Raw genomic sequence first — 9,997 nt, 5'->3', positions numbered from 1 at the left:
CGGGCGCGCTCCGGGCCGGGCGCGGGCGGCGCGGGGCGGCGCGGGGCTGGGAAGTTGAGCGCGGCGCGGGGCTGGGAAGTCGGGCTCGGCGCGGGCGGCGGGGCGGGGAAGGACGGGCGGGGCGGGGCGGGGAAGGACGGGCGGGGCGGGGCGGGGCGGGGAAGGACGGGCGGGGCGGGGCGGGGAAGGACGGGCGGCGCGGGGCTGGGAAGTCGGGCTCGGCGCGGGCGGCGGGGCGGGGAAGGACGGGCGGGGCGGGGAAGGACGGGCGGGGCGGGGAAGGACGGGCGGGGCGGGGAAGGACAGGCGGGGAAGGACGGGCGGGGCGGGGAAGGACGGGCGGGGCGGGGCGGGGAAGGACGGGCGGCCGCGCGGTCGCCCGCCGCAGCCATGGGCGCCGTCTGGTCCGCGCTGCTGGTCGGCGGGGGTCTGGCAGGGGCGCTGGTCGTGTGGCTGCTGCGGGGCGCGCCCGGCGACGCGGGGCAGGGGCAGGACGCCCCTCCGGGGGAGGCTGCGGCGCCGGGAGGCGACCGGGACGGCGGCGGCGCGCTGGGCCCGGGCCCCTCCGGGCAGGAGCCGGCCACCAAAGCAGGTACCTCTGCCGCCCTGGCTCGGGGACAGGTGCGCCCGGACTTGGAGGCTCATCGAGGAAGGGGACGGACAACCCGCGTGGAGCTTGCCCCGCCGGCCGGCCCTGCTTCGCCCGTGGGCACGCGCCCCCGAGCGGCCCCTCCCGCCCTCGGAAAGGGGGACTTGGGTTTGGGGGAGCCCTCGGCGCTCTTCCGCGTGTGACCGAGCGGGCACCTGGCCTCCGTCCCAGCCCCGTAGCCTCGCGCCCTCCCGTCCCACAGCCCACGGAAGAGCCGGGTTTGGGGACAGCCGCCTGCTGTCCACACGCTGTGTGCGGGGCAAAGTTCGGGCCGGACTCCGGCCGCAGCGCGCGTCTCAGCCACCGCGCGGGGAGGTCTGCTCCCTGGGGAGGGGTACTTAACCGGGGTACTTAGCAGCGGACCCACTCAGATGAGCACAGTTTACTCTAGGGCTCGGTGTCTGCATTTCAGAGACTTCGCCAGGCAGAGAGCAAACGCTGGCAGAAGACCCTGCCTCGCCTGGCCTCCCTTGGCGAGCGCCGGCCTGGACTGCAGCCTCCTGGGAAAGTGACACTGTGAACTTTATTTTTAGTAGGGTGGAGTTCACGTGTAGCCCCATGAAAATGCCCCGTGGCTCTTTCTGGAATGGGTTTGGGATGAATGCAGAGTTCATTTATCTTTTTTTTTTTTTCCTGAAGGCAAATTGGGAACACAGAGTAATATTTTTTCATATTTTACTGCAACCCCACCATTAAAGAGACAAAATGAGAAAAGACTGTCCTCCTCCACCCCCCCCCCCCCAATAAAACTTCAATCTGCTGATGTGAGCTATTTGGACGATCAATGATGTGGCCAAGAAGGAAACTGAGTCTTTAGGGGACTTGGATTATGTGTTTTTAAGAACATTAAAACAAAAACAAAAACTGTGTTCAGTGAGAGGGGTTGCAAAAAGCCCTATGCTTTGTTGAAGAGGTTCCTGATGCATGTGGGATTAGCAGGGAGAAACCAGTCCTCTGCCCCCAGCTCTTGCCGAGTGACACCCTACTGTCTTCTGTGTTCCTCCACAGCCACGGCTCCTGCCCATCTGCCCACAGATCGCCGAGCCCTGGCTGCCCTGCTCGCTTTCCTGGGAGTGTGGCACCCTTCTGGTTGGTAGGGCGGCCATGCTGCCCTCTGCCCCATGGGCTGTACTTTTTTTTTTTTTTTTTTTTTTTTGAGAACAGGACTTGCTCTGTTGCCTGGGCTAGAGAGCCGTGGTGTCATCATAGCTGACCACACCCTCGACCTCCTGGGCTCAAGAAATCCTCCTGCCTCGGCCTCCTGAGAAGCTGGGACCACAGATATGCACCACCCATGCTCATCTAATTTTTTGTAGAGATGGGGTCTCACTTGCCTAGGCTGGTCTCAAAACTCCTGGCCTCAAGCAATCCTCCCGCCTGGGCTTCCCAGAGTAGTGGGATTACAGGCGTGAGCCACCGCGCCCAGCCTGGATGACATTTTTTGATGATAGGTACCAAGTAACTTGACTTGGTTGCATGCCAATATGGCCTGGACTGTGGGAGACCAGGGACCATGACAGGTCATACTTTTGCCTCCACAACATGGATGCCCCTGGCTGTGTGTGCCTTTTATTAGCACATACAAATGTATATTCTTAGTGCACGGTGTCGGGAACATACCCAGGTAATTAAGTAGCACTTGATTTTAACAGCGAATTTGTGAACTGCAGATGGATTAGTAGTAAAACCTTCAATACTATTAATACATCTTCTCAGTATAACTCACTTTTTCTTACATGAACTGCCTAACACTATTACATTTTCCATTTCGTTTCTTAGAGCATCTTCAAGAAAGCAACGGACGTTTGATTTCTGAGACCAAAGATCTTGGGCACCCACAGGAAGAAGCACGGGAACTGAAGAATCCTGGAGAAGTCTCTGGCAAGTCAGGAGAGCATGTTCCTTCTGGACAGTTTCCAGATACGAAATGTCCAGCTACTTCCGAGAATGGTAACTCTAGGAGTTACTCTGAGTCCTCAAGAAACGAAAGCCTTCAATCTCCCGCAGAAGAATGGGGATTCCGCAAAGGACGGGAGACATCTGCTGATGCAACTCAATGTTTTGCAGACAAGTTGCCTTCTAGCAACCTGCGCAAGGACAGAGATAGAGACGTGAGCCTTGCCCCGCTGGACAGCCAGGACCTGGCTAACCACGGGGACTGGGAACTGGTGTCTAGGCACTCATCGTGGGGGGATGTTGGTGTGGGTGGCAGTCTCGAGGCTTCAGTGTTCGGCCCAAACCAGGGAGCGGACTACGGGAGAGGTGGTGTCGTGGAAGCAGGAGGTCGGGAAGCGTGTGGGGAAACGGAAAGGGCGGCAGCGAGATCATCAGAGACGCAGCAGGTCAGCGTCAGGTTCCAGGTCCATTACGTCACAAGCACTGACGGGCAGTTCATTGCCGTCACTGGGGACCACGAGGGGCTCGGGAGATGGAACACGTACACCCCACTCCATCACACTGACGGGGGCTTCTGGGCTCACTCTGTTTCCCTGCCAGCAGACACAGTGGTGGAGTGGAAATTTGTGCTGGTAGAGAACGGGCAGGTCGCCCGCTGGGAAGAATGCAGCAATAGGTCCCTGGAGACCGGCCATGAGGATAGAGTGGTTCACAAGTGGTGGGGGGTTCACTGATTCCGTCTGCAAAGTGCTGGAGAGGCTGCAGCAGACTGTGGAAGAGGCAAAGGTTGTGGAGCACACGGCATCATTTAAAATAAAGGCAGTGTGACTCCAAATTTAGCAATCAGCGTTGTTTCAAAGCCAGTGGCTTTGTCTACTGTGCAGAAATATATATATGCAGATAATGGTCCCAGTGAGCATGGCCCTCTCCCCCTGTGCATTGATTGGTGGTTTATGCGGATCCATCACCACTTTAGGGCTTGATCCTCTTGGGGGGTGACGAGGCTTCAGATTATGGTCACGGAGCTCAGAAACTAACCAGCTGCGCACGGTCCAAGCTTGAGCCTTTAGGTGATCCTTAGACCAAGGTAGCAAAATAAGCCTCATTCAAAATAGCTGGCCTCCTATCCGTGCAGCGTGAGAAACGCTCTTTACAACGTGTGTTATACACTGAATGTTTCAGAATCGCTGACACCATATGGAACTGATCAGAAAATGCCATCACTAGACGTGATGAGTAAGGATCTGAGGTAATGCTCTAAGACTTTCTAGTGGGTTTTTGTTTGCTTTTACCTGCCAGATAAGGATTTTGAAGGTAGCAAGTCTGTCTTCGAATATTCTGCGGCTGGTGTAGAGCCAAGGGGCCTGATCAGAGCCCGTCGTCACGGAAGTCAGTCCTGGGAGCAGCCCAAGAGGAAGGGGGCGTGAACGGGGCTGGAGTGTGGACTGGGCGAGGTGGCCTGAACGACATCTCGCCGAGGACTGGGAGGCACAGGTGCAGTGGACTGCAGGGAGGGGACACTCACCCTTTACCCATGGGAGCCTCTGCGGGGCCACCCCTCTCCCACTTGTGCTCACCGCTCCCAGCAAGTCTGGGCCGCTGTGTAGCAGTCGCCTCTGCCACCTCTTCCCTCTCCTCCCACACCAGTGGCTATCCTGGGTAACAGACTCACACAGGACAGTGATATAGAAGTGTGTCTTTGCTCTGAGAACAAATAAACATTTAAACTTTAAGTTATTATAACTGAACTAATATTAATAAAACCTGTTTTAATGTCTTTATTAAATGTCTGAATTATTTGTCTAAATATTAGTATCATAATAGTCTAGGTATAAAGTAAAAACTAATATTTTCCTCCACTAATGATAGACACATAGAGAAAAGCAAACATCAAAACCCATAGAAGAAGACTTATGAAGAGTCTGTTTTTCTCCTCCTTTTGAAGAGAAAGTTTAGAATATTTCCTGTAAAACTGTACATTTTACCTTTGTTGGAGGGAAAGTCAGCATGCCTGTACTTGAAAATGAATTCTTATGTTAAAATAACTTACAGTAAGTGTAACAAACCTTTGATGAAACAATGTTTAATCCTGGCAACGGATAATCTTTGCTGAAAAGCACAAACCCAACTGAAAATGGCATTAGAAAGTGCTTAAAATAACTGTGTTTGACAGTTTGGGGCTCATAGCACTTCTGTGTTGAATTTATATATACTGCTTACCAGGACTGCACAGAATGCCCAAGGTAAAGCAATTTAAGTAAAAGTCTCTGTAGAATTCTATAACTAGTCATTTTATCACTACCTGATGAAATAAAAATTAATCTTTTAGCAAAGCCAATTGACTTAAGATAAAATATTAACTTAAGAAATCACTATTTAAAATTGGCCGTGCGTAGAGTGAAAGCAGGGACAGGAGCGCTCGCTGCGTGACGCGCCGCCCTGCCCGGCTCGCTGCGCAGGTGGCTCCCGCCGCGCAGGTGAGGCTCCCTCCGCGCAGGTGAGGCTCCCGCCGCGCAGGTGAGGCTCCCTCCGCGCAGGTGAGGCTCCCTCCGCGCAGGTGAGGCTCCCGCCGCGCAGGTGAGGCTCCCGCCGCGCAGGTGGCTCCCGCCGCGCAGGTGAGGCTCCCGCCGCGCAGGTGAGGCTCCCTCCGCGCAGGTGAGGCTCCCGCCGCGCAGGTGAGGCTCCCTCCGCGCAGGTGAGGCTCCCTCCGCGCAGGTGAGGCTCCCGCCGCGCAGGTGAGGCTCCCGCCGCGCAGGTGGCTCCCGCCGCGCAGGTGAGGCTCCCGCCGCGCAGGTGAGGCTCCCGCCGCGCAGGTGGCTCCCGCCGCGCAGGTGAGGCTCCCGCCGCGCAGGTGAGGCTCCCGCCGCGCAGGTGGCTCCCGCCGCGCAGGTGAGGCTCCCGCCGCGCAGGTGAGGCTCCCGCCGCGCAGGTGGCTCCCGCCGCGCAGGTGAGGCTCCCGCCGCGCAGGTGGCTCCCGCGGCCGCAGGGCAGGCGCCGCGCACCCACCTACCCCCTCGGACAGCCGTCCGTCCTCCCTGCAGGAGGGCCGCTCTCCCGGCAGAGAGCCCGCCGCCTGCTTCCTCCTGCCCCGCGGCTACGCCACGCGTGCGGGAGGAGCTTTCTCAACCTTGGGCTGGGGCCCAGCGTTTGGTTCTCTGGCTACTCGCACCGTGTTGACAGAATAAACAGCGGGTTCAGGGCCACAGAAGGTGTACGCCGCACTCCTGCCCCTGGCATCACATCACATCTTGCACTCTGTGGCAAAGCAGTTTTTCCCACTAGCATTTTTTTAAGCTGGGAAAAAAAAAAGATTCTATTGTCTTGGGACCAGTAACAATAATAAAAAACACACAATTATTCCAATACACTGGAATTTGCACAAATTATATCTTGTAGTTAATTGCCTTATGAAGTTATTATAATACCTTATAATATATGAATACTTTATAAATATTAGGTATTATAATTTATGAACAGTTCCAATCTAGCTAGTAGACATTTGAAGTTTTACTGTGAGAGCACTCAAGAATAGTTTATTTCAAAATAGAGTTTACAGGACAGGGTATCTTTTATTAAATTTTCACATAAAAAGAAAAAAGTACACAGGGTACTAATTATAAGTAACACCACAATTAACTGGGTATCATCTCTCTAAAGAATAGGCAAGCAATGAATCATTTTAGTAACATTTTTTCCTGGTCTTTCACTTTCTGTATCCTTTTTTCTTGATTTCTGATCATTGAAGACATTGCTGAAAATGTTGATAAAACAAAGTTAGAATAGCAAAGATCACTCAGACTATCACTATTCTGTTATGTGCTTCTTAAAAGATCAGTTTGTTAGTAGAAAATAAGATACATTCTGTGCTTGAGAAGTTCTTAAAAATCGTGATGTAGCATATTTTTGAAAAAGTTGGTGTCATGGAACTGATCTAAGGGTAAATCTTTACTTGTTCAGTTGTTTTAAATGAGCATAATTATTATAAAAGTAATACATACTAATCGTAAATAATTCAAACACCTCAGTAGGGTACAAAAGCGATTAAGGTCCATCTTCATCTCTGTTCCCTCCATCTGCTGGAACCCCTCCCCACAGAGGTCATTATTATGAATATGAGCGGTTTGGAGAGTATTCTGCACACACACACATTTTCTTCTTCACACAAATAGAATATGTGGTATAAGTTGTTCTGTAGCTTGCTTTTTTTCATTTAACAAAGTGTCAACATCTTTTCAGTTCAGCTCATGTTTTGTTATGACTGCACAGTACTTCATTATATGAATGTACCAAAAATGTTAGTAAATAAATAAAAAAGGTTACTTTCTTATTTCTCAATGCTTTCTTATTAAACAATGCTATAGTAAATACTTTTGTATACAGACCTTTGTGTATTTGTACAATCATGTCTTGTAAAATAAATAGCCAGAAGTAGAATTTCTTGGTCAAAGGTATGTGCATTTTAAGTTTGGATAATGCTCCCCAAATCCTCTCTACACACATCTGTTCACAAACTTCTAGGCGATATCCCATACAGACATTGCACCCAATAAAAAGGTATTTTTAAATTTATTAGACAAATAACAACACATCTTCCATGTATGTTACATGGTGGCATAAATCAAAGAAACTCAGAAATATGTTAAAGTGTGAACAAAAATAGGGCCAATAAGATAATGCATCTTTCTTTAAAAAAGACTCACAATAAACTTGCAATCAAATTTTTTACTGATGTTTTCTATACACAGGGATCTAGGGTTATCAAAGGGATTTGGAACTTTATCTAACAACAATTTACTAACCTTAGTGTATTAAAAAATATGTGGATTTTGGAGGCAGAAACTGCAGGTATCAGATCCCAGCTCTACTCCGCATTGCGTGACTTAGAATTTATTGACTGTGCTCTTGGAAATGAGTTTCCTCATTTTCCAATGATGTACTAATACCACCCACTGGTCAGTGTTGTGAGGATCACATGAAAAAAAGGTAAGTGAAGTTCTGAGTATAGGGCCTGGCACATAGTTGGGAAGTGCTCAATAGATGCTAATAATAATAATAATTATTATTAAGGTTAAATTTAGTTTATAAATATTTGTCCAAGGGAAAATATTTATTTTCCTTCATCCAGCAATTTATATTCTCTAGGAATAAAAGATGGAATTAGAATAATAGATGTACTTCAAAATTAATTTCTCTCTGCCAAAGGCTCCTGGATTCACGGAGTCAGTCATGAAAGCACAGCACACGGCAGCCCCCACATGCACAGCACTTTAGATTCAGCGTTTTCAGAAGGGGCATATCTTTTCATTTTGTGACTCACTGGGTGACACAGTCTCTTACAATGCTATGCTAATTATTCCTGTCTAAGGCTAAATACCATTCTTTTGCTTTCTGGCTACTGACTGCAATCCTGTCTTGTTTGCAGACCTACTACGGACAAGAAAGACAGTGTGTGAGAAAGTCCCATGGGAACAACCACTCAAAACGTGTCCTCCTGGGGGCTGTCAGCAGGATATCATCCCCGCTAGATACCGGAAGAGCAGGGCCAGAGCAGCCGCCCCCAGGCACGCGGCTAACTCATCAACCCAGGGCTAGTCCTGGCCAAGACCTCATATTTGGACTAGGGTTTCTGAAGTGCTCATTTGATATCCTTTCAGTGGGTCTAGCAACAGGAGGCTTAACCTGCAGGGAAGGTGGGCATTCTTGTGAGTGAGAAAGACTTCTTCAAAAATGTACACTGTACCTTGGTTCTTCATCTGTAAATCTTCTACCAGAGTTTGCAAGCTTTCCAGTCTGTTCTGAAGCTTCCTGCATGTTTTTCCTGTTGTTTCTATTGGCGGAGACTGTGAATCTATTAGAAAATTGCTTAGATGTGACATTAAAAGTCTATTCAATATTTCTTTTTAGAAATCTTCCAATTATAGGCTATACAACTTTTCCTTTAAAATAAAGGAAACTTTTTTTCATGTGGGGGGTTTTACAGCAGACAAATTCTAAAACAGCTGTAACACTCAAACTTTATAACGCTATTTTAAACAGAGGAAAAAAATGTTTTTTCTAAACTTTGAAATACCAGCTTATATGATTTTGTTTCAAACCAATCAGACTTACTATTGTTTAACTACACAGTATGAGTGAGAAGACTACTTCGAGTTTAATAATACATTCTGAATTATAAATGACAGCATTTGACACCAAACCTGAGCAGTTCCACTCACTCAGGGTTTGGAGGAGCACAGGCCGACACAGATGCTGGCACCGTTTTGAGTGTGTGTGAGGCCAGTGCCCGGGCGGGTCGCTGCACTGGAATGAGGACGGCCTTTCACGAGGGGAGGGCCGCAGCGAGCCTACGACAGACGTGGCCGTGGCATGTGCACAGGGCCTGGAGGCACGCAGGCTGTTCTCTGAGAAGTAGGCTAAGTTTTGTCAACCTCTAAAAATGCCTGATTGTTAATCTGAAGATTTAAAATTTGATCTAGCCCCTGACTAGCTATATAATCTTGGGAATATTTTTGATTGTTCATTTTCCTATCAAAAACACCCTTTTCACTTACAGAAATCAGCATTAAAGGCAATTATCTAGACATTATTTTAGTTCAAGGGGATAATAAAGTTTCTTAGACAGATTTTCAATATAAATAACACAAAATATGTAATGTTGGATGAGACTCCGACAACAATGGGAAAACAACGAAAACGCCATGCCATTATGCAACACAATAAAGAAGTGACAAGTGGCACCGTTTTACTCCTGCAATAATCACAGCTCTCACAGATAAACACCACTTTAAATTTTTAAAAATACTAAATGAATAGCTTAGAAACATATGAGATGAAAGAGGATACAAGTGCAAGAAAGATAGTAAAAAACAAAATTTACTAACCTATGTGATCAGGCATTTTTTCAGGATCTAGAAATATGTAAGGCATAGTTGCCTTTATTAAAAGGATTTGTTCTGTAAAATTTGGATTCCATCAAAAGGCTGCAGTCAAGAATCCAGAAAGCCACATGTGGCCCCAGGGCCCCGGGTTCCCCACCCCTGAAAGGACTGAGAACTGACTTGCACGTTGGCTGATTGTATCCCGTGAAAGGGAATGGTGTCGTGGGCGCCGCGGCCAGGTGTGGTCATTACCGTACTTGAGGAGAAACGTTTCAAGCTCAATTCAACAAATACATATTTAACACCCACTTATTTACCAGGCCTTCTCTTATTCTAAATCAAACCATTTTCCCCATCTGTCTTAAATAACAAGTGAACTTAAAATTTTAAAAATGAGAAAATTTTGACAAATCTGTAGACACTTGCACTTACAGAGAATGAAGGAGAGCCACGATTTTAAAGAATGTCAATATGAAAGAAAAGTCACTCATATTTAAAAGATTCAAAACCTTATAATAGGCTGGGCACAGTGGCTCACGCCTGTAATCCTAGCACTCTGGGAGGTCGAGGCGGG

At 48.7% G+C, this 9,997-nt stretch overlaps 2 protein-coding genes across 2 annotated transcripts in view; one reads left to right on the top strand and one right to left on the bottom strand.

Annotated features, from left to right (window-relative positions):
- Window positions 1-339: 339 nt before the first annotated feature.
- Window positions 340-4,331, top strand: STBD1 (starch binding domain 1). Its single transcript, XM_012744259.2, has 2 exons — window positions 340-592; window positions 2,429-4,331. Exons 1-2 carry the CDS (start codon window positions 391-393, stop codon window positions 3,277-3,279), a joined length of 1,053 nt encoding a protein of 350 aa, XP_012599713.1. The 5' UTR covers window positions 340-390; the 3' UTR covers window positions 3,280-4,331.
- Window positions 4,332-6,188: 1,857 nt separating this feature from the next.
- CCDC158 (coiled-coil domain containing 158) overlaps window positions 6,189-9,997 on the bottom strand; it is a 74,407-nt gene continuing 70,598 nt past the window's right edge. The window contains exons 23-24 of the mRNA XM_075997801.1: window positions 8,286-8,393; window positions 6,189-6,296 (exon numbers count right to left, since the gene is read on the bottom strand). Of these exons, the coding sequence (XP_075853916.1) occupies window positions 6,220-6,296; window positions 8,286-8,393 (185 nt within the window). The 3' untranslated portion in view covers window positions 6,189-6,219. The remainder of the gene's footprint in view (window positions 6,297-8,285; window positions 8,394-9,997) is intronic.

The sequence above is a fragment of the Microcebus murinus genome, chromosome 26, assembly GCF_040939455.1.
Source record: "Microcebus murinus isolate Inina chromosome 26, M.murinus_Inina_mat1.0, whole genome shotgun sequence".
In the NCBI taxonomy this organism is placed as follows: domain Eukaryota; kingdom Metazoa; phylum Chordata; class Mammalia; order Primates; family Cheirogaleidae; genus Microcebus; species Microcebus murinus.
Note: the sequence above shows the minus strand (reverse complement) of the source record. Positions and strands in the feature narration are given on the sequence as shown.

What these genes read in the sequence shown, in the direction of transcription:
- STBD1 (XM_012744259.2), top strand. Translation starts at nt 391, where the DNA reads ATGGGCGCCGTCTGGTCCGCGCTGCTGGTCGGCGGGGGTCTGGCAGGG. An exon ending in GGAGCCGGCCACCAAAGCAG is followed by an intron (nt 593 to 2,428) that starts GTACCTCTGCCG and finishes TTCGTTTCTTAG; the next exon opens with AGCATCTTCAAGAAAGCAAC.